The 24,965-nt window shown below is 30.7% G+C and overlaps 1 protein-coding gene and 1 long non-coding RNA gene across 6 annotated transcripts in view; one reads left to right on the plus strand and one right to left on the minus strand.

The window, feature by feature from the left end:
- Positions 1-253: 253 nt before the first annotated feature.
- Positions 254-24,965, minus strand: part of LOC122629936 (very low-density lipoprotein receptor-like) — a 28,732-nt gene continuing 4,020 nt past the window's right edge. Inside the window, exons 2-14 of one of the 5 annotated variants that reach the window (XM_043813874.1) lie at positions 22,353-22,478; positions 9,181-9,303; positions 6,612-6,731; positions 5,966-6,088; positions 4,419-4,654; positions 4,068-4,272; positions 3,681-3,992; positions 3,310-3,610; positions 2,945-3,236; positions 2,363-2,843; positions 1,921-2,004; positions 1,463-1,728; positions 254-1,330 (exon numbers count right to left, since the gene is read on the minus strand). In XM_043813874.1, the coding sequence (XP_043669809.1) occupies positions 1,286-1,330; positions 1,463-1,728; positions 1,921-2,004; positions 2,363-2,843; positions 2,945-3,236; positions 3,310-3,610; positions 3,681-3,992; positions 4,068-4,272; positions 4,419-4,654; positions 5,966-6,088; positions 6,612-6,731; positions 9,181-9,303; positions 22,353-22,478 (2,714 nt within the window). In that variant the 3' untranslated portion in view covers positions 254-1,285. The remainder of the gene's footprint in view (positions 1,331-1,462; positions 1,729-1,920; positions 2,005-2,362; positions 2,844-2,944; positions 3,237-3,309; positions 3,611-3,680; positions 3,993-4,067; positions 4,273-4,418; positions 4,655-5,965; positions 6,089-6,611; positions 6,732-9,180; positions 9,304-22,352; positions 22,479-24,965) is intronic. The other 4 variants (XM_043813875.1, XM_043813877.1, XM_043813876.1 and 1 more) reach the window with 4 other exon arrangements.
- On the plus strand, positions 5,634-6,923 carry LOC122629956. The gene is made up of 2 exons (XR_006327378.1): positions 5,634-5,882; positions 6,877-6,923. It is a non-coding gene; the product is annotated as an uncharacterized LOC122629956 (long non-coding RNA).

Here is a 24,965-nt window from a genome sequence, read left to right on the forward strand (position 1 = left end):
GAAAAAATACGTTTTATCACAATATTCATGATATTTGTTTAATCGCATTTAATAATTTTGCGATAAAACAAATTTTCATAAAAATGTGTGCAAGTTTATACACTTTTTACATGAATAATTTGTACAATTTTTCATACATTATCTAATTTCCGCATCATTTACATATGACTCCGACAATAGAACCTTATCCATCAGAAGAACAATTTCCAAATAAATTCTTGTATAATAAATAATTAAGTAACAACAATCAAAATATCTCTTACAACATATATGTATATATTTAGATTAATGAATAACAATTATATCTTGTGTAATGTACATGCAAATCACACTGCAAAAAAAAAAGAGCTTCATTATAGAAATCAAAATATGTAAAATACTATATTAGATATTAAGCACCTTAACCTGAGAAAAAATATTATATATAATTAGAACTAGGAATTATATTAATTGCTGTTCATGATCGAAATATGTATAAACCACTATAATTCGTATTTTTCTCTTGTTTTGTTTATGAGCAAATAAATAAAGAAATTTTTCGTGTATCATTTGCCTTTGAATTCTGTATAATTTAAAACTGCTAACAACTTCTAGATACTTAAGCCAATATAGACATCCATACAGTATTGATATTATAATTTAAATCTTTGTCTGTATAACTTTGGAAAATATATATACTTTTACTTTAAAAACAGAAGTATTTCCTTTTTTTTTTTTTTTTTTTTTTATTGACACTTGTAAATAGCAATATGAAAGAATAGTTTCTTCTATAAAATAGATATAGAATAAATGTACAATGGACATAATTAGTATATAATATCAATATTTAATGTGCAAGAAGAGACAAAATATTACTGATTGTAAATATCTTTGACTCTACATTATATTATGATATATTTGACGAAACTATGTACTTAGCTTTTAAAAAATGTAGAAGTACAGGATTTGAAGTGTATTTAATATCTAATCCTTGTTATACTTACTTTACAACAGTTATCATGCGTATATATCCCTAGACATTTCTCCCTTTATGTCTTAGAGCAAATCTAAATGTTTCATGTATGTTAGTATATTCGAATGATAATGCACAAAAATTTGTTAACAAATAAACAGTACAAAAAATAAACATAATCACAGCTGAGTTGGCAGGCAGGTGGGCAGACACAGGCATACATTTGAACAGGCTCATTAGATGTAAATACATTACATCAGTTTTTACATGATTTTGTTACATGATCAATGCTTTTTTAAGTCTGCTAATCCCATTTCATTGACAGATTAAGCCTTAAACGTAGTCATTAGTTCCAGGACTCGTTAATGGTTCCTGAGCCTATTTAAACAATAAAGATAATTAAAATATTTAAGTGTATGGAGTTCTGTGTATGTGTCTTATAATATACATACGTATAATTGAATTTAACATCACAATTTTAACAATAAATAAATATATAAATATATGTACCTCTTCTCCGACTGTAGCAGCAGGATGGGGAAATCTGTTCTTTTCGAGACTAAACTGATCTTCAGTAGTTTTTCTATATACAGGGTTGTCGAAGTTCATACTTGTAACATTACGATGAAGATAATGCCTATAGCATAATACTGCCACTAATGCAAGTAATAATAGGCCTAAAGATACCACGCCTATAACAATACCAGCAACTAGACCAGGATCTGTTGACTCACTTGCAGAATCATTTTTTCCATTATCCATCGAGGTTATTGGATCTAGAAGTAATACATTTATAAAATTAAAAAAAATATATAGATATGAACTATGTTAACAGAAAATTGCTTTAATTAAGAAACAAAAAAAAAATAATCTACTTTATATCATTAATAATGCAAAAGTGTAATATATGATACACAAAAGTGTGATGTAACAATGATTACATATATGAGCATGCAAGATATACTTACGAGTAGTTGTTGTAATGTTCTGAAGTTCAAGTTTATGAAATGGTTTAGCACTTTGTTGTGTTGTTGGTGCTACGGTAGTAGTTACTGCAATATTCCATATTCATGCAACAGTAATGCAAATGAATATAATAAAACAGATATAAATTAAATGTATAAAGAGTTGCAGTAAAATATTAAGTAACTTAATCAAGTTTAAATTTATTTCAACTTTTTCTATTTTTATATATATATATATATATATCATCCATTAAATGACATACATACCAATAAATAGCTATAGAACATTTCTAAAGATCTTGCATCATGAATAATAAATTTCAAATATCTTAATAATCATGCAATTGCTCTTAATTCATTTCATTTATCAAAGTAATTGTTCATGCTATTTCATTTAAGACATTCAATATACTAATAACTAAAAATAGATTTTTACATCCCTTACCATTTTCTACACACATTAGCCCATCAGATAGCAACCTCAGTCCATCTGGACATGCACAACTAAGAAGTGGAGATCTTGAATTAATCTTAGGCGCAGGTAAACATAAATGACTGCAATGACCATTAACAGCCTGACATTGATTCATTCCATCAGGTTGCCTATATGGATGATACACGTGTACCACCATTGGTTGCTGAGGTGACCTTACAGATGTAACAAGCTCTACATCTTTGCCAGTGAATTTGTTTGCTTTAAATATGGTTTCTTTATCCCAATCTGTCCAATAAACATAATCTTCAAAAGTTGTAATACTAAATGGATGTCTCAACATTTCTGTTGAATAAAGAACTGTTCGTCTTCCTGAACCATCATAGTTACAAGATGCTATAAAATTAAGTTTAGCATCTACCCAATATAATCTTTTACCAATTAAATCCAAAGTCAATCCGTTTGGCCACTTTATGTCGTGTCCGATGATAACCTGTTACAATTTTATTAACATATCATGACGGTATTACTGTTACCAATTTTATAGATTTAATTATTTAAAGACCTAAATACTATGTTAATTGAAAAACTTACTGAACGATGAGAACCATCCATACCGGCTCTCTCTATACGAGCTTCGTCGCTCCAATCAGTCCAAAACATCCAACCATCCAAAGGATTTAGGGCGATAGCTCGTGGCTCTTGTATGCGATCTTTAATAAGAGTTTTTCTCATGTTTCCTTCGAAATTAGCTAATTCTATTGTATCTTTTCCAGAATCGGTCCAATATATATGACTATATATCCAATCTACTGCTAATCCATCCGATGTGGTTAAATCATCTTCGATTACAACCGTACGATCATTCCCTTCATCTATTGGTGCTCTAAATCATTTTGAAGTTTAACTAATATTCTTAACGATAATATAAACAAGAAAAAAAATGTTCATACACTTACTTATAAATTTTTCTTTCTGTAATATCGCTCCAGAATATCATACCCGTTCGAAAGACGAAGTCTAAAGCTGTTGCCATTTTAGTATTATTAACAATCGCCGTCATTTCTTGACGATCCAAAGCTACCTTCCTAATATCATGTCTCCTAGCAAAAAGAAGGCTGGCATGACCTTCCGCTGCCTTACAACGTGTTAAATTCTTGGGATCTTTTAGATAACCAGGAGCACAATTACACTTAAACGTTCCTTTCTCATTTCGACAAAATTGAGAGCAGCTTCCTGGCTCTAAGCATTCATCAATATCTATAACATAAATATTTTCATTTATTATCTGTCTAAATATATGCGTTTCTATTTCATTTATTTTTCTTACCATCGCAGGTTCGATTGTCAATCAACTTGTAACCTGCTTTGCAATCACAACGATAGCCAATAGGAAGATCAATACATAATTGTGAACATCCACCATTATTTTTGGCACATTCATCTACATTGCAAAGATCAGCACGTTCATCCTCCCAATTGAGACAATCCATTTTCTTATCACACACACTTTCGATGGGAATGCACGAAGCTTCACTGCATTCAAATTGTGTTAATGGATTGCATACAGCAGCTTTCATTGTACAATTCTTTTCGTCACTCCCATCAGAACACTCGGCTTTATCATTGCAATATAAATGACCTAAATATGCCAAGTTGAATATTATTAAATTCTATATAAAACATTTAACTTCCTTATTTATATTCTATACATTACCTGGTATGCATGTACGGCGATCTTCGCATTGGAATTGATCAGGTCTACAAGTAATGTTATGACATCTTTGTGGCGATTCATCTGCACCATTTGGACAATCTTTATCGCCATCACATACCCATGTTTGATGTATGCAAGTAACACCATCATCACAGTTAAATTCTTTCTTATCACAATGGTTTGGTCTCTGTCCAGATGTAATTCCCTTATAAAAAAAAAAAAAAAAAAAAAAAAAAAACAGCTTATTGTATTGTTGAATAAATTAGGTTATTATGTCAAATAGTATGTAAAATAATAAATATCATTATATCATGTAGTATAAATTTTATTAGAAAAGATTTAGAATTGTACCTTACAACCAATTTCATCAGAATGGTCAGGACAATCATAATCACCATCACATCTCCATTGTGCTGTGATACAGTAGTTTTCTGAACAAGCAAATTCTGTAGTAGGACTGCATGTAGTTGGACTACAATTTTTTTCATCGCTGCCATCCCCACAATCATCGTCATGATCGCAGACCCAATGTTGTTGGATGCAATGCTTGTTTGCACATGTGAATTCATCGGATCGACAAGTATCATCTAAGATAATAAAATAGTGAGTAAATAAAAACAGAAGTTAGCTATATAACTAATATATAATTAATATATAACTATAACTAAAATACGATATTTATTAAGTTACTTGTTTAATAAACAAATACATAATGGTATAAATACAAATGTATTTATATCAAGTATTTAAACACTATATTAATATTTATTATTAATAATGCCTACTATTTATTTATTTAAAGTTAAATTTGTTATATCATTTATATAATGAATTTAATCTTTCTTTAAAAATATTAAATAATAACATATAAGATAAGGAAAGAAATCAAATTTTCGAAATAAAACAAAAGAGATTTAAAAATAAAAATATATAACTGAACGATGCACATAATATAAAATTAAATAAGAAATCGGACGATGCTATAAGCAATACAACCCAAGGAAATCATGCATGAAATATGTAGATAAGGTACCATATATAGAGAATGAATATTTACTAATTCTATATATAATATAAGTCTAATATTTGATATTAATTTGATTATACGATATAAACCTCGTATACCTTATAGATCGTTAAAAAATATTAGATTAAATGAAACACCAAATGTTTATACAATACAAAAATAAAAATTAAATGAAAAATAACTTTTACGAACCAAAGCAAACTTACTCTACGAAACATGCTCAAATTAAAACGGATTTATTTATCTCGAAGCCATTGAATATAAATATATGTGTACATATATGTACGTATGCATGTATATATATATGATGAATGTATATATGTTGTATAATGAATATATTTGGCATAACACGTTGTAAAAATGTTAAGATCACATGCGGTCGATTATTCGGAAGAATTATGAGCGGTAAAATCGAAAGAGAAACGAGAGTCTCTAGAGTACAAAAGAGAAGAAAGAAAGTACTTAAAACCTCTTGATACATACATGCTTGTTACGCGACAGAAAAAGAGAGAAAGAGAGAAAAAACGTCTTTATGAAACTCGAAAGCATAAAACAGCGCACGATCTTGTTTGCATGTAAATTGCGCTAAAGGGACCTGTTGAAACGCATCCATGGTACTAAAAAGAAAGTTCAAAAAAGTTCAGTCGGGATATCTGCAACAAACGTTAATTATCGTGCAACGTGCAACATGCAATGGTTACAAAGCTGCCAACGTACGACTATATAAAACAAAGAGAGAGAGAGAGAGAGAGAGAGAGAGAGAGAGAGAGAGAGAGAGAGAGAGAGAAGTGCCAAGGGGAGTAAGCTGAGCAAAACGAGAAAGAAACAACAACACAAATACAGAAAGCATGGCCCACGTGCGAAAGCTTACTGCATTCAGCTTCGTCCGAGCCATCCGAACAGTCTGGATTGTCGTCGCACATCCATGTTAATGCAACGCATTCGCCATTTCCCGAACGACAAGTAAATTGTTCTGCGGTGCAATTATTCGTTCCTAAAAGTTGACAAAAAATTCACGCTATACATGGTTAACCGTGATTTGAATTACGCGCGCGCTACATGCGACTAACAAACTTTGTTAGTCGTTAGTAGGTTATTTTCTCGCCTTTATTATTATTATTATTATTATTTTCTTTTTGACAAAAAAGAATTCGTTCTTTCTATTCGTAGAAAAAATCCAAATGAATCGTCGTGTTCAATTATTATTTCATTCTGTTTTATTACTTCTTTTTTCTTTTTCTCTAATTTTCACGATGAATTTACATTTTTTTTTCTTTTTTTTTTTTTTTTATACAACACGTTTTCTTTTAATACGAAGCATATAGATTATAGAATAGACGATAAAATATAGAAAAGTATTACTTTTTTTATTTTACGCTACACATAAAGAATTATGTTCGTCACGTTCGCTTTGATTTTCGTATTGATTTCTTTCCTCCTCCTTCTCCTCCTCCTCCTCCTCCATGTTCCTTCGTCCGTGCTTCCTACGATAAAATATTTCAACACTTAAAACTTACTGTTACAATGTTTCTCATCCAAGCTGTCCTGACAATCGTTTTGATGATCGCATACCCAGTTATTTGGTATGCATTCCCCTGAACTGCATTGAAATTCCTCGTTGTTGCATGTTCGTGGCTCTTTTCGTGCGTCACATTCAATTTTATATTAGGTTAATTTATGAGCGTCTTCATCAGACACACGCAAATACAACGACTTTCTTCGAAAGTCAATTACGATATAATATCGATATGAAACGAAGCAAATGAACATATGTGTGTAAAGAGAGAGAGAGAGAGAGAGAGAGAGAGAGAGAGAGAGAGAGAGAGAGAGAGAGAGAAAGAGATGATCCTCGTGGCAGTGTTTCCAAGAGGTTTTAATCGTATTTGATTCGTGAATTATTATTATTATAGTACAAAGATTATCATCTTTGATGATATTAAAAGATATAACTTTTGCCAAGAATTTTGTAAAACTCTAGTAACCGAGTTAACAAACTTCCTCCTTCCGTCTTGCCCTCCTTTACTCTTCTGCTTCTATATACTTACGTGCATTGAAATATGCATTAACCTTTGATAGTCCATATTAGCATAGTATATATTTCCATTGTTTTAGATTTCACATGGATAAGCACAAACGAAAGTTATTAAAAACGATTGGATACTCGGATCATATTACATGGCCTGACAGTTGTTTAACTATGCTGACGACATATTAAATTAATCGCTGAGATAAACAGGATCTCTTTGTTATACTATATTAACGAGCCAATAATATCAGTCCTCGAAATTGCTTGAATTTGATTTTAATTGTAATTCACGTTGAAAAAATTAAAAAATTCTAATGAAGACTTTTTAATGTCTACTTCAATTTTTCTGTTTTTTCTTTTTCTCTTATCGCAATATTTTAAAGATATTTTTGTCTATTCTTTTATAAAATTATACGAACATTTTTAAATTGTCCATGTGCGATCGTATTCGATATACATATGTAGAGTAGATTCGGTTTTATAGAAGGTTCATTGAATAAGTCGAAAAATCGATCGTTGTATATTCGTTCTATTAAAAACGATCACGGTATTATTATATGTATATATTGTTATATACATACATACGTATGTACGTACGTACGTACATATATATATATATATATATATATATATATATATATATATGTATCTAAAAATATGGATTATAGATATGCAGTACAATTTTACCGTACAAAATTACTATCTATTTGTAACCAAATTCTCAAATCCATTATCGACATTCGATTTTACTATAATTATATGCAGTAAACAAGTTTTTATCAAAACCGCAGTGGTTCTCAATTACTCGCGAAAAACAAAATACCTGAGTCAAAAAGATTTTGAATATGATGCATTTAATTATAATCAAATATTTACATTTTTGCATTTGATTTATATAAAATAAAGTAAAGTTTGACTTTTCGAGATTATCATATATATGTATAGAATATGATAGAGTATCGAGATATAGTGACGGATTATTGTTTTGAACTAAATATATTTAAAAATATTTCTCGTGTTATTTCTAAAAACTTTTCAACGACAGTGTACGTACGTAAGTGCGTACGTATGTATGCTGCTTCACCTGCGTAAAACCGGTCGTTAAAGTTGCACTTTCACATACCGCAGTCTCCGTAGCAAGAAATTCGTGAAACGTGTACTACTCCGAACGACGTTTTCAAATTTCTTGATCGAGCTTCTTTTTTTCCTTTCTTTCCTTTTGTTTTTATCAAAAGTAAATGTATGGAAGTAACGAGGAAAAAGAAAGAAAGAGAAAGAGCGAGAAAGGGAAAAAACGAGAGAGAGAAAACGAATTTTATTCGCGAGAATACAGAAAAGGGAAACGATCAAATTCGAATCGACGGTGCTCCCGATAGAATAACCGATACAATTACCATAAAATACGAGAGGATTTTCGTGTCCCGTTTAAGCCGAATGTAATGCAATCCCAATAAAACAACATCCTTTTCAAATTTCGACATTTTCTCTCTCTCTCTCTCTCTCTCTTTCTCTCTCTCTACGGATAAGCACGTTATTTCCACAAGTTGTCCAATTTTAATCGATTTACGTGAATATTGTAAATTTTGATAAAGCGACAAAAAAGAAACAAAAAAAAAAGGAGAAAGAAGAAAAAAGTCGACAAAAAACCAAAGTACATCGTAAATTTTTCGATTTTAGATAGCTATTTGCAAATTTTGAGAATGACCATCGGAACACGTGAAATTTCGGAATATGAACACTTATCATCGGTGCTACACGATATTGAAAGCTATGAATCAATTTCAAAGAAAACATCAAGTACGCAAGTATATATAATTTTTTGTATTTTGTACCGTTCATTATGCATACGCCGTATATTTTATTTCTTAAATATAAAGAAGACAAAAAGAGCGATGAAGAGAGAGAAAAGAGAGAAAAAGAAAATAAATGGAAAGAAATAACAGGAAGAAGGAAATTTTTCGCGAAGAAAAGAAATTTACGATTTTAACGTAATCGATTTGAAAAATAGAAAGAACGATGTATGATGAGTATGATACGAAAGAAATCAAAGAAAAACTTACTGCAAATATTCGGATCTTCATCAGAGTCGTCGTCACAATCCTTTTCCCCGTCGCAATGCCATATCCCAGGTATGCACCTGCCGCTGACACACTTGAAGTCGTTTTCCCCGCATTGTTGAGTACCTGAAAATTGGTGGCTGTTACGATGATCTTGTTGGATAGCAGGAACGAAGATCGCAATGAACGATAGCAGCCACAGTAGCCTTGCGCACGTGAAACCAGTCGAATGGTGGAAGAAGAAGCACGAGTTCCTGAAGGGCTGCATTATTGGCAGACGTTTTTTCTTTACGCACTTGTGTGTATATTACGCACTCTGTGCGGACGTATTTATGTGTTCGTTTAATATGTTCACGTATTTTAACCCGTTTACACTCGCTTCTATGCGGAATGATGCAGTAACTTTCTTTTTCTTTCTTTTTTTTTTTTTTTAATAATAAATGGATCGTGATAAGGCTAATGAACGAATAATTGCTACACCAATTTTTTGTTGTTGTTATCGTTATCTTTTTCCTTTTTCGATAAACCCTTCAAATTTTTAATAACACAATTTCCAATCCCACTTCGTTGTTTCTCGATGAAACGGCATCACAATATTATTATTTCTATCGACTAAAGCTCTTCCGAGTTACCATTCTCGTTTCGTTCATACTAATCATCGTTCGCCGACTGAGTCAAGTTTTTTACACGACCAGAGTTCCTCGAGAGCACACACGTTGAATGTGAGCCAGCATACACAGTAAACCGGGCGTTCTCTAGACGATAATCGACTGACTGTTTTTTTACAAGCTCGTCGATCTTTCTTGATCGAACGGTATCCCTTCAAGAAGACGATGATGCACTGTTCTTCGACGAACGGACCACTCCTGGGAGACCCCTTTACTTTCGTGTACACCAACCAAAAGAGAACTACCAGGCCAACTCGTGTTTTTCCTTTCACGTCTCTCGTTTTTATTAAACTAATTTAATCACGAAGAAATTTATACACGTTAGATTTTAATAATTATATTATTTCGTATTTACGAAAATCAATAGGAATTAGAAAGATCATTGAAAAGTTCTCTCCAACAAGTTCTTTTGTACTTCATAAATCGATTTTAGCGAATGAAAAATTTAAATGTCTATTTCACATCGCCTGATTATCTTACTTTTAAAAAAAACATCATGATATGTATATGCATGTATATGTATATATATATCTGTTTATACGCAATGTTGTGAATATATACTCGATGGATGAAAAAACACGATAAAAGCACTAAGAAATAAGATAATTCTTTCCGAAAGGCAAATTCGTGGTTGGAGCAGGCAATACGATTTGATTCACTCGCGGTAGAAGTCGCGGATGCTGTAAGCTCGCGCCCGAGGAAAGAGGCCCTATATATGGGCCTCGACACAAACACATCGATAGGTATATTGGAGGGGGTTGGCCGTTCTATACGTGTCTCTGCGAATAAATGTGTGCGTGCGTGTTCTCTGTCGACGAAGAAATAAGGTATGTTAAGCGTATACTGCGTTTCTCGAAAAAAAAAAAAAAAATAATAATAATAAAAACAAAAAAAAAGACCAAAAATAATCACGTTTTCTTTAATCACTTTTTTCATAAGATTGGTACTATTGGCAGGATTATTACTGTCGATATAAAATTGGCAGCCATATTAATGAAGATTTACTATAATAATATTGTTCTTGATTTGGTGAATAATTGTAATCGGGATAAATAATTATAATTATTAGATACACATTTTATTTTACGTAATGAAAGATCGGAATCTCGTCTTAAATCTGTCTTAATGATTTTGCGGACTTTCGAAAGAAGGAGAATGTGAAAATCAACGTGAGATTACATCAGCATTAGAAAGACATAGGATATCTCGAAGCTATGGAATAAAACTATCGATTATTCGTTCATATCTATATCTATATAATATATATAGATTTTGTATATAAAATACGACGCAAGTTAAAAAAAAAATTGCATATAAAATGAGAGTTAAGCGCTCTATTTGTCTTCCTTTATGTTTATGATATTCGAAATATGCAAAAAAAAAAAAGCAGAAGAAAGAATGAGAAAAATGAAATACGTCAATCGGTATTAGGCGAATCGATAATAAATCGAGTTACACGAGGTTTTAATCGTGAATAGATAAAAAGCACGAAGTTTACAAGTATATATTCTAGTTTTCTGGTGCATCGCGGCGCAATTCCTTTCTGTGGATATTGAGGTTGAATTACCTATTTAGGATGAGAGCCCGGATATATACGTTCACGTATGTAGTACCAAATACGCGTTATTCCACACGAGTTAATCGTAATACATTTCTTATGTGAATCACATTTTTTTTCATTCCATACCTTTTACATTGTAAAACAATTATAAACACTCTATTTCGCGTAGAAAATATTCAAGATTGGTGTTATTTTTTCTCTCTCTCTCTCTTCCGTCAAAATTAAAATGCTTAAAGTCTGATAAACGGCAATGAAATTAAAAATTTTTATAATTATATCATTTGTTTTTTTTTTTTTTTTTTCTTTACATTTTCATTATAATTTCATTTCGTAAATTTCAATCCTATTAGGTAATATCTTTAAATTCCATCGTAAATAATACGATTTGAAAGAATGTCGTTTGTCGTTTGTCGATCGGATGGATCATCAATGATGATTTATTCAATTGTCGATAAGAAATACACGTCGAATAAAAATTACACGACGATAAACATTGGTGTCAGGCGATAAGGATGATCCCTATTTATAAGTCGGCCAAAAAATTCTTAAACTGCGGAGAAACGATAATAATGTTGAACATTGAGTTCAAGACAATAGAAAAATGCAAATGACTCGTTTTTCTTATTTAAAAAAATTTTCTTTCCCACTTATCCGTTAACATTCAATTTCGATCTCTATCTTTCGGTAAATAATTCCTAAGATTCTCTTCTGCCAATTCTTCAAATCGAATTACATTTATTTGCCACATGATTAAACGCTACTCTCATTTACTTGATTATACCTTTTGTTAAATTTTCTGGGGCATTAAGCGTAAAACGTTCAATGTAATTTATAATTCTGCTAACGGCGATAGTTTTCCCGGATGTACATACGTACTTGCTTACATATGTACATACATATATACACATACACAGACACACAGTCTTTCATTGTATTCCGTCATTTTCTTTCTTTTTTTTTTTTTTTTTTATTCTTTCGTTAATCGATTTCCGATGAAAGAAACAGATTGAGAGAACTCTACACTTACTAACTTATTTATAAATAATTTCTTTTTAAATAGGAATTATTTCCAGCCGGACGCAAATAGATAGTAATCAATTTCCCATTACATTATTGTATTTTAATTATAAGTTAGAGTAATTTTATAATCTGAAAAACAAATTAGTCTAAAAAAGAGTAATAGCTATGTCTTTATTTTTTGATCTCTAAAATCACATAAAAAATTTCGAATCATCTTTTGGTCTATGCTATACATGTACATATAAATACATGTGTGTGTAAATTAAAATAAAGGAAATTTTATATATATATATATATATATATATATATATATATATATTAGCGAAGATTCAGAAGAGAAAGATGAACTTGGAAAGTTGTCGACAGTACAGAAGAAAAGGGAACGAACGAGACGACCGTTCGTTCGTTCGTTCGTTCGTTCGTTCGTTCGTTCGGCAACAGTCCATCAGTTTTAATCAAAGGCGTAATACGGGACAAGATTCTTTAGGAGGCCAGAAACCCAGCATGTTCTTTCCAAGCGTGCCTCCATTAACGAACCTCGAACCTTGCGTGTACAACGTATACACATGTGAGTGTACGTGTGCGTGTGCTTACATACGTGTATAATACATACATGAACAAATCCGATTTACATATGAATATGTATGTATGCATATACGTGTCGAATGCATCTTTAACAGATACCTACAGATAGAAATATTCGTGCATTTCTAGTGCATAAAACTGGTATTACGAAAATTCTTTATTTCCATAATTTACATAAAACACACGCACGAAACTCATCGTAACATCCGTGAAAGCACGGTGTACTATTAAGGTTTGAGAATTTGAACAATTAGTTAAGGAATTCGAATAATTAAGTTCGAAATGGTTTTAAAGTATATTCGAATGGTACATAGGGTAGGCCAAAAGTTTTTAGGTAACATCAAAAGTTTCTAAAAGAGTGTTGGTAGTTTTACCAATTGAATAGAAAAAGAAAAAGAAAAAGAAAAAGAAAAAGAGAAAAAAACATTTGCTACGAAAAAGTCTGAAAAAATGAATAATTGATTTCTATTTATTGCCCATATTACAAGAGAGGAGAATTGATCATTCAATCGCTTTACCTTCAATGGTCTTTCGTTTCGTTCATAGTAAAATAGGATTGCATCGATGAATCGAACGAATACGAGAATACGTTTCATTCATGAAAGATATTTTAATCGTTTTAGTGTTCAACGACGCGATGTCACTACGTATACTAAATGGATTATTCGTCGCTCCGTATATATATAATTATTGTAACGCACAAGGCAACGGTACTTTTAAAGGGACTACGTCGCTTTATCATTATCGATTTGACTGACTTTCTTATGAGTATTAAATTGGCTATTATTTATTTTGAAGTTATTATTTAAAAAAGAATTTGATCAGCATCTTAAATAAATGGCAAATATTTTAAATAAAATAATAGTACGTAATACAAATTACATAATCCAGACGTAATACCGATCCTTAATTATTTATGATCTGGAATATTCATTTATACTGATTGTTTATTTTACAAAATACTTATCATTAATTAAATTTAATAAATAATTAATACAAAAATATTTATCAAATAAATAAAAGTAGTACTTAAGAAATAAACTCTGCAGCGTTATCGTACATAATATATTACTGTTTATATTGTCGTGCAATTAAAAAATGCTTTTATCTTTGGGATTTTTTGTCGTTTGGACTTATTCATACCGTCGAACTCGTATTGAAAAACTTTATCACATGTTACGAAGTAAAATAGAAGGAAAAGAAAAGATCTTATAAAATATTATTCGGAAAAATTAAATTTACTTTACTTTAGGTACGGTAGTCTACCATGAAGAAAAACGATTTGTATCAATAAAAGGAATAAAAGGTAGCGTTTTGAACGTCACTGTTTTCTTCCATACGTACGTTACTGTGAAAAACTTATTGTTGTCATACTGTGTGTGTGTGTGTGTGTGTGTGTGTGTGTGTGTGTGTGTGTGTCAGAAAGAGAGAAAGAGAATACTTTTAACAATTGTAAACTTTGAAGGCGTTTTTCTCAAAACTAACTCACTTGAAGATACATATGTACTGCCTTCCGTGATTGCACGACAGCATAAGTCATTTACCTTACTTACTTTTTCGTAGAACTCCAAATGCATTGTTTCGTATATTCCAAGTATTTGCTTCGCAAATTTCTTTTTTGTTTCAATCTTTATTATTTCTTTTGTCTTTTCTTTTTTTTTTATTATTATTTTCTACTTCAAAAAAAAATAGAAAAGTAAAAATACGTGTGTATTATTTTGCAAAATTTATAGATGTAGATATCTATTATCCATACAAATCGCTATAAATTATTCGAAACGATGTTAATTTCTCATCTCGTTACATATGCTGAACATCATTCGTTAATTAAGTAACAAAATTCGATTAATAAATGTACTTAGTCGAATACAATGTTTCTCTCTCTGTGTGTGTGTGTGTAACAAATTTTCCTACTCTTAACAGTCGTAATGTCACGAATTAGCCCGAATTTATGGCGTCCCTAAACACCTTCTGTATTCTACTATGTCACAAAGCGATTTTGTAAATCGCGAGCTCCATTAGTATTATGAATTTTAAGCGAGTAAATGCCGTCGGAATGTAAATTTTATTTAAACTAATGCTTACGCTATATATTAGCAGCTATTTATATTCTCTCCTTTTCTCACGACTTTGCATTCTTTAAACGCTTGGTGACGATCTTATTACTTCCTCTAAGCTTTTCGAATCATCGACAGAAAAGAAAGAACGTATATTTTTTTATTAATATAGAAAGAGAATGTAAATAAAGAAACGTATTTTACATTATATTAATAATAATAATAATAATAATAATAATAATAATAATAATAATAATAATAACAACAATTATGATAAACTTATTTAATTTATTTAAGCTTTTTAAATCATCGATAGAAAAAAAAAGAGAGAGATAAAGGAAAAAAAAATTTTTTATGTATAGAAAAAATATATTGCGTATATAAAAAGATAAAAGTAAGTAAAAATGTAATAAAAATAATGATTGCAGTACATAATAGTTGAAGATAATGATAGTAAAATTAATAAAAGTGTAAAGAGAGAGAAAGAAAGGTGGGAAGAGAAAAAGATCTATCAACAAAAGCATAAAAGATTCGTATAAAGCATGTTGGAGCATGAAACCATAAACTTTAGGGCATTGCTCGTACGTATGCGTGAATTATAATTCACAAATGTTCTTGCATTCATCTCGAAATCGCGTGAAGTATTGTGCATTACGTTTTCATTTAATTGAATTTTTTTTTATATTTACTCTCTTGCTTTCGTTTTTTTTTTCTTTTTTTTTTTTTTTCGTTATTTTTAACTAGAATACACACGTCGACGATTCTTGTTACAAAAGAACAAACGTGATAAAAAAAAGAAGCTTATTCTCGCACAGGGATAAATTTACTGTTACATTGTTACGTTTCGAATATAAAATTTCACTGCTGCATGCACGTTCTCCTTTTTTTTCCTTTTAATAATTCCATGCAATATTGTACGTGTATATATGTGTGTGTATGTGTATATTTGATTTTTATTGTTCTCGAAACGATGTCATTTATGTTTGGATCTTTGATAGTTGGAATAGATAGAATTTATGGAAGAAAAAAGGAATCTTGCTGAAATTTTTTTCATAACAATTATATGAGATCATTTGATTTTTATAAAATTTGAAGGATTCCATTAAATATATTGTTTCATAGATTTATGAGAAAAATTTTGTGGAATTCATGAAAATCAAAAAAGATTAAAGATTTTTTTAGATAATAGTTAGTATAATATTATACTATTACTTAATATAATATTCTCTTTGAGAAAATGCATCTTCACGTTCATGCGCATACATCTTAAGGACTAAGAGAGCTGAATACCAAATTATTTCTCTTTTCTATTTTATATAAGTTTTTTTATGAATGGAAAATTGGAAATATTATTGCCACGTTGCATATTTTTTTTATAATATATATATATATATATATGTATGTATATTTATTTTTTGTTATAACTATTCTATCGATTTTCATTTACATTAATTTCAACAGAATTTTAATGTAATTTTTATTTGTGATTTTTTTTTGTTTATAATTATGTAACTCATCTTTTGTCCTCGAAATAACTTTTAATATGAAACCCAATTTCTTTCGTTGATATATGTGAAATCAAAAATAAAAATAATCTTAATCCTCTACAGATATTTTCCTTTTAGAGATATTTTCTACGTCGATAGAATTATTTAAAACGTTCGATTAGAATTATTTAAAAAATTATTTTTCTCCCTTGGCAAACAAAAAATGGAAGTATATATTTATTCTTGAAAAATAATCCTTTTAGGTAATTTAAAACTTTTTAAAACTAGCGTATGAAACAAAATATGTCTTTTAATATCTCAAATTACTTAGACCACTTTTATAATCACCATCTCGTATATCTATCACTAACTCCATCTTAAAAAATTTCGCTGGGAAATCCTCTGTTTTTTCCAATATAAAAATTAAATATATATATAAAAAAAAAAATAAATAAATAAATAAATAAATAAAAAATTAATATCAAGAAAAATGTTTTACATAGAAATATCTCGCATGTATGACGTAGATTAACGTATCAAAATTTTATTACGTTCTTTCTATCCTGAAATTATTTGAAAGTAGTAGAATCCGATAATACTTTTACATATATACATACATACATATTACATATATACATACGTTAGACTATATATATATATATATGTACTTGCAACGAATATATTAAAGATGGTAGGCGGTGGTTGGTTGAATCGTGACTCGCAGTAACATGCTGACGAGGCATAGCTCTTCTTTTATTTAAGTCTTTGCGCCTACGTGAGGGGCATCGTATTAAACGTATCGTAGGCGTCTATTTGGCGAATCGGAAACCTTTATAGATGTCGGAAGGAGGACGGAAGGACAATCGGTGCGACATTCTTGATTCCATTTTGTAATATGACCTCTATAAACGTTAGAACTTTCCTACGTTTTCTCTTATCAGAACTCATAGGAAGAAGCGACAGCTGTGCTCTGTACGAGTGCAGCTGTTCGAATTATCGTGACGAGTTCGAGGAACGCGATACTCCTTCTTTTTCGATGAGGTTGACCTCCTGGTCTCAGGACGAAATCATTTCGAATGGGTCTCTTTTTATTTTCTTTTCTCCTTGTTTCTCTTCTTTTATTTTACTCGTTCTTGCTATCGTCGTTGTCGAGCTAGTCGTCATTGTCGAGTAGTTGAGATGAGCGGAAAGATTAAAATTGAAACGAATGGGCGACTAGAACAGGTTCGTTATATTCGAAATATTGAGAATACGATCCAAAAAAAAAAAAGGAAAAAAATAAGAAAAAAAAAAAAAGAAGAGTATATCAGATTTTTTCGTTACGAATTATTACAGCCGAGTTCGAAGAACGACAACACTTCTTTTTCGATGAGATTGACCTCCTGGTCTCAGGACAAAATCATTCCAAACAAGACTCCTGCTTTTTTTTCTTTCTTTTATTTTACTCACCCTTCTTTATCTAATAATCATCGTTCTCGAGTATTTGATGGTACAGATTGATGACAACGTTCATCGGAGCGATTAAAATTCTAAACAATAGCCGAAAAAGAAGAGAAAAGAGAAGTGCGGATAGAACAGGATCATTAAATTTCGAACATTGATATACGACCTAAGAGAAAGAAAACAAAATGAAAAAGAAGAAGAAGAAGAAGAACAAGAAGAAGAAAAAGAAGAAGAGAAAAGAAGAGAATTTTCTTGTTCGGGTTATCGAGAAATATAAACACGGGACTCGAAGTCGAAGCAAAATCTTTGATGTTAGGGATCGCGAGGGGTACCATAGAGGAGGAGGAGAGGCATCCATGATCGGAGAACGAGCACTGGCTGGCTTTCACCATAATTACATGCTTGTGTATCTCACCCGCCGACTAGTGTTTCTACGTGTGTGTATACATGCGTACATGTATGTATAGGTATTGTGTATGTGTGTGTAAGAAGAGAGCGCCGAATTGGTTGTTCCCCGTCTCTTCGGCATCGTTCGCTACTCTGTCTGCATCGACTGATGCAATCGGTGCAGGCCTTGCGCTATAAATTACAATAGCCTTAGGGGAGGAAGAAACGACGAAGAGGACGGCCAAGAAAAAAAAAGAAAAAGAAAAAAAGGAAGATGAGGAAGATGACGAGGATGAAGAAGAAGATGATGAAGAAGAAGAAGAAGAAGAAGACGAAGACGAAGACGAAGAGCTTGACGATGATGGTACTTTCTTTAGTGTGCTGTTCGTTACGTTCAACAAGATTCTCTCACACAACTAAGACGAGCTGAAGAAAAGGAAGAAGATTCGAGTGAGAAAGACAGACAGACAGACAGAGAGAAAGAGAGAGAGAGAGAGAGAGAGAGAGAGAGAGAACGCTCCAAACTGCTCGTCCCTGCTTGCGAATCGCGAGACTGATGGCTTGTGGAATTCGTGGCCTTGCACTACATTCTGAACTTGCGAGACGATGATGGGTCCCGATAAAAATATTACGAAAGACAAAACACTACAACGATCCTGGACTTTGATATTTTCTTTTTGTTTTCGTTTTTTCTTTTTTTTTTTTTTTTTTAACGATTTTTCTCTTTTTTTTTTCTTCCATCTTTTCCTTTCCTTTTCTTTTGTTTTTTTTTCGGCCCGACGACAATGGTCTTAAGAAAAAGGGAAAAAAAAAAAGAAAGATCTCCACAAGAGTTTCTTCCCTTACAATACGTCGATTATACACGTTCGATTAAATTTCCATTCATTTTATTATTTCAATAAATCTCTTTCTGTTATCCTTTGTTGAATATAATGTCATATTCGTTATTTATTGATTCGGATAAAAAAAATGTACACACATAGACACACATATACATATATGTAGAGTCTATTTTAGTATTATATATTTATATATATATATATTTATATTGTATTATTTGGAATAGAATTATATTCGTTACGATATGTTGTTCGCATTTTTCTGTATCTTTCTTTTTTAATTTTTTATTTTCTTTTTTCTTTTTTTTTTTCTTTTTACGGACATTTTCAATCAAACTGTCTCGTCAATTATCGTTAAGATTTTTAACGATGTTTAACTTCGAGCTTTTCTAAATAATAAAATAAAATTGTTTGTTGAAATATTGGAAAATATAGAGAGGTAGAGAGATGGATAGATAGATAGATAGAGAGAGAAAGAGAGAGAGAGAGAGAGAGAGAGAGAGAGAGAGAGAGAGAAAGAGAGACAGTGAGTGAATCGTTGGCAATAACGCGATACACTGATGCCCGCTTTAGATTTTTACGTATATATACGTATGTACATAAGTGTGCACTGTGCACGTTCCAGCGAGATAACGTGACGTATTATACTGTACATAGATATCTTTATTGTATATAGATACCTTTTTGATACACTCATGCACTAACGTGCAATATTATTTTTTTTCTCTCTGTCCGTATCAGCATCGTCACATTTTTCGCGTAAAAATCATTCTAGATTTGACGTTTGAGCTCGCGATAAAGATTCTAATCGGTCGTCATTTTTATAACGACGAAAATGCAAGGATAACAAACTTGTGTAATCTCAAAATGATCGTTCTCGATAGCCTTCTCTCCCGATATGCTTTATTTACTCACAGTATAAAAGAATATTAACGGTAATGTAAATGCTCTCGCGCTTTAGATAATGTTACCCTAGAAATGTTCTATTTCTTTTTTCTTTTTTCTATCGAGCGCGGATAAAGAACAAAAAAAAAAAAGAAAAGAAAGAAAAAAACGCCGTGTTTCGCTTTCCCTGACGATTACTACGCAACGAATTTTTGCATTTAAAGTACAGTTTTCCGGTTCTCTGATAGTTCGATAAATAAAAGTAACTAGATAGTACAGGGAATAATATTGCGGGGAAAAAGATAGAAATGGAACGTGGTTATAATTATCATATACATCGGCTTTCCCCAGGTGGTCTTCGATATTTAATTAGACGATCCTGATAGTACGATATATTGAAAGATAATTGTCAAGATTACGACGATTTGTTGATCGATCGATAGATCGATCGATCCGGATTTATCATTTCTTTTTCTTCCTCCTATGATTGATTCTCTTCCTAGTCGCCATGATTCTTCTTACATTAATAATCTCGCAGGATATCCTGGATCGAGGTCATTCGAAAAATTATAATTATAAATATTTTGCAATCGCGTACACGCGATTAAACAGGGGGAATACCAAATATACAGTAGGTATATAAGTACTATCGTTCTAGAATATATTCCATTTAATCGTATAAAAAGCTCGTTGAATGAACCAATCCGAGACGGAAGGTGCAACATTTTGTTGTAACGCCGAAGAAAATTATACCAGCAAGGACAACTGGTTCTTGCATAAAGGTACACAATCCTATATTTATCGAGATTAGAACCTTCATGATTTTTTAAATAATGTGAACAGTCTGGTTTCTAATTCTGTAAACGAAAGGAAAAAAAAGAAAAGAAAGAAAAAGAAAGAAAAATAAAAAGAGAAACGGAATTTCTATCATTGAATTCATTCCCCGTAGAAACGATATATTTCAAAATTCGTATAAAAATGATCTATTCATAATGAAGAAAAATACTTATATTCTACACAATTATAATGATTAAATGGAATATCGATCGTCGATGATTCTCAAACAAATACATATATATGTACATGTATACATACATATATACATACGTATGTGTATACTTAATACAACTCTGCAATAAGCCAAAGCTAATCAGCTCTGATTAGACTCGATCGACTATGTCAACTAATCACTGATCAACGCTGAAATTCACTTGCTTTATCGTTTGTCTTCAACAGTAATCCTATTTGTTATGTTAACTCTCTCACTCACACTCTTTCTCTTTCTCTCTCTTTCTATCTTTCTCAAAGACTATGTATTAACTTTAATAATGACGAATATATTTGACATAAACGATCATAAATCGTTTGATAAGACGAAAAATTTCTTCGTTCGTTGGCATCGATACTCTTGGCTACGTACCTAGTGATTTTTGATAGAAGCACACACACATATACACATCCACGCCCACCTATGTACGTATATTTTCATTCTAAATGTGTATAAATGTACTACAAAGAAGAAGAAATGTTCGGTGACCCTTTAAACACGGCGAAAGGTAACGTAATGGGAGCAACGCCATTTGCTACAGTGCCAGTGTTGGCCAAGTCAAATTCAAATATCCGCAAGTAGAAAATTAAAGATAAATAATACATTGAATATTCTATGCCGTTAGTCGTATAGAAAGAGATCGTCCCAACCTTTTCAAAACATTTTCTATATATTTCATATGTATTTCAAATATATGTCACGTTATCGTTCCCAGAAACAATTGCTACAAATGATACTTGAACATTGTTTTTCAATGAATTTTTGTATGATAGAATGAATACAAATGAGTTCAAATATATGTAGTGATGTATATATCTATATAGTGATGTATCAAATATATGTATGAGTATATATATATATATATATATATATATATATATATATATATATACACGAATACATATCGATTACACAAAAAAGAAAATAATACATGAGCTAGCCAAAAGTTCCTACGTTGTTTTATAAATTAATTATTTTTTTCGTTCTTTTTTACGCTCTTTTTTCTTTTTCTATCAGATTGTAAAACTACAAACTTAAGCATTTTTTTATGATCTGAGAAAAAATCCAAGAAAGAGTAATTGATTTTTAGAATTACCTAGGAAATACTTTTGATCATTTAGTTCCTACGAACAATGTTCTCAACAATTGCTTTCTTTATTCTTTTTTATTGTATTATCTTCTTGTTTATTCTTACCTTTGCATAACACAGGAATCTCATCGGAATTATCCGTACAGTCGTCCGTTTTGTCGCATACCCAAGTCATAGGTATACATCTGCCGTTCGTACAGCGAAATTGTCTTAATGGACAAGCCGGTTTACCTGTTGGTAAGAAAATTACAAAAATATCAGAACCAGTCTCTCTCTCTCTCTCTCTCTCTCTCTCTCTCTCTCTCTCTCTATCTCTATCTCTCTCGTGGTAATATCTAATATCTACGTTTAGATTTACGTTAGAGATTCCTACCTCTGATGGACGACATTTATTTACTTAGTGTATGATCGATATAATATGTACGTATATATAAAATATATAATATATATAGTATATATATATACAATGTATACAATATATATACATCTATAATATAGAATATATATAATATATATATATATATACATAGATAGTTGTACACACGTTCTCTCGATCGTCTATATACGTCGATGATATGTCACTACGAATAACAATGCGATGTTTCAAAACATCGAAAATAGATTTTTCAAAACGATAGATAACAACAACCTTTTCTTCTTTCGAATTCCCTCTTATATCTTTCGATTCTTCTTATTCGATAATATTAGCATAATCGAAAAATAAAATAAAATACACAAAAGCTCGTATACAGGATCGGTCAACAATATCAATAAACAATTTTAAAAATTAATTATATTTCTTTTCGTAAGACTTCTCAGATTTTAATTAGGTTTGTAATTTTACAATTTGATAAAAAAAAAAAAAAAAAAAAAAAAGAAAGAAAAGAAAAAAAGAGAATAAATTAGCCTAACGAATCTCGTAAAAGACGTAATTGATTTTTAAAATCATTTAGGAACTTTCGTCCCATCCTGTATTTGATTAAAATTCAATATCCAATATTCTTCATATTATGTATATCATACACATATATATACACACACACACACACATACAATGAAATAAATGTTATATTTTAATTAGATATTGGAAAAAAGAAATATGAATCGAATAGTAAACTTAATTAATACATGATTAGTATAACGAACCACTTCTAATATAGTTTTTAATATATGTATCTCCTGAGAAATAGAGATAGAGATAGATGGATACAAAGAAAGAGAGAGAGAAAGAGAAACGTTAACATAATCATAGAAGATGATTATCGTTCGAATATTAAAAGCACGTAATATAAAGAGGATGCCATTAGTATTTTGAGGAAAAAGAGAATCGGCAAACGAGCCACGCGATTAATGTCCTATATCCGTTGAGAAGTTTCATCGAAGATACATGATCCTGTTTCAAATGATATGACTCTCTCTCTCTCTCTCTCTCTCTCTCTCTCTCTCTCTCTCTCTCTCTCTCTCTCTCTATTTATCTATCTATCTCTTTTTTGCTCTTTCCCGATTCACCAAAACTTCGAGAAGCTTTCAAGAACTTAATCAAATTATTATCCAGTACGAAGAAGCTCTATAACTTTAACGTCGTCTTCTATTAAAAATGTAGTGCCCCAGGATAGTCAGAGAGTATTACGTATTTTTCTCTTTTTTTTTTTTCTTCTTTTTTATTTCTTTTTTTATCAATATTCATAATACGCGTGTGTATGTATGTGTATATATATTATTAAATACATAAACTTCTCGAAGCTGTCTAGTCAAACAGAAAAGAGGAAACATAGAAAAGAGTACCTAAAAGAAAATCAAGTTTTTCGTATTAGAACGTAGAGTATACTTTCGCGTACATTTTATATCGAATCTCAATAAATCAATAAATATAACATAGATACTATCTGTAAATATGTAAATTCAGAGAAAGTAGGCCAAAATATTTCGGGATCGGCTAAAAGTTTTTAAATGATTCGAAAAATCAATTATTTTTTTTTTTTTCGAGATTTTTTAGGCCAATTATTTTCACTACAAGATTAAAAAATCTCGGGAAATATGTAATTGGTTTTTAAAATCATCTAAGAACATTTAGCCCGCTGTATGGAATCGATAATTAGTAAATAATTTAGCGATATACATTATTTTATAATTCATCGTGGATAAGGAAAAAAAATCTTGCCTTTCGTTGATAGATATTAATAGAAATACATATTTCGATTCGTCGAATTCTTGTAGCGAAGTTATTTCCGAGAAAATTTCTCGGTATTTCCAAGTAATCGTATTATCCTGCGAGTTCCAAAAGAAACTTGAAATCCGTCAACGTCAACGAATAAGTCTTTTTTTTTTTTTTTTTTTTTTTTCCCGAAAGGATTTCAGTCAATACGTAAAATTTCAACATCGGACGTAAAACGACCATAAGTATATTTCTTTTTTCTTTTAACAAGTATTATAACGTCGATTTTAATCCACTAGATATAATCTATCGAATTTTTTTTTTATCTACATTAAAATTCTATATAACGTAAAAATCATATAATGTAAAAATTATTTATATTAGTATCTACAATTATACACTACACTGACATAACCTATAAGTATGTAATTAAAGAAAAATACTTTCAAAACTCTTGGAGTATAAAGTGAGACGCAATAGAATGAGAAAATTATAAAAAATATTTGAAACAGTATAGATGTATGACATTGATTATGAATTATGTAAAAATTATTTTTCTATAC

Source organism: Vespula pensylvanica, chromosome 6 (assembly GCF_014466175.1).
Source record: "Vespula pensylvanica isolate Volc-1 chromosome 6, ASM1446617v1, whole genome shotgun sequence".
Classification (NCBI taxonomy): domain Eukaryota; kingdom Metazoa; phylum Arthropoda; class Insecta; order Hymenoptera; family Vespidae; genus Vespula; species Vespula pensylvanica.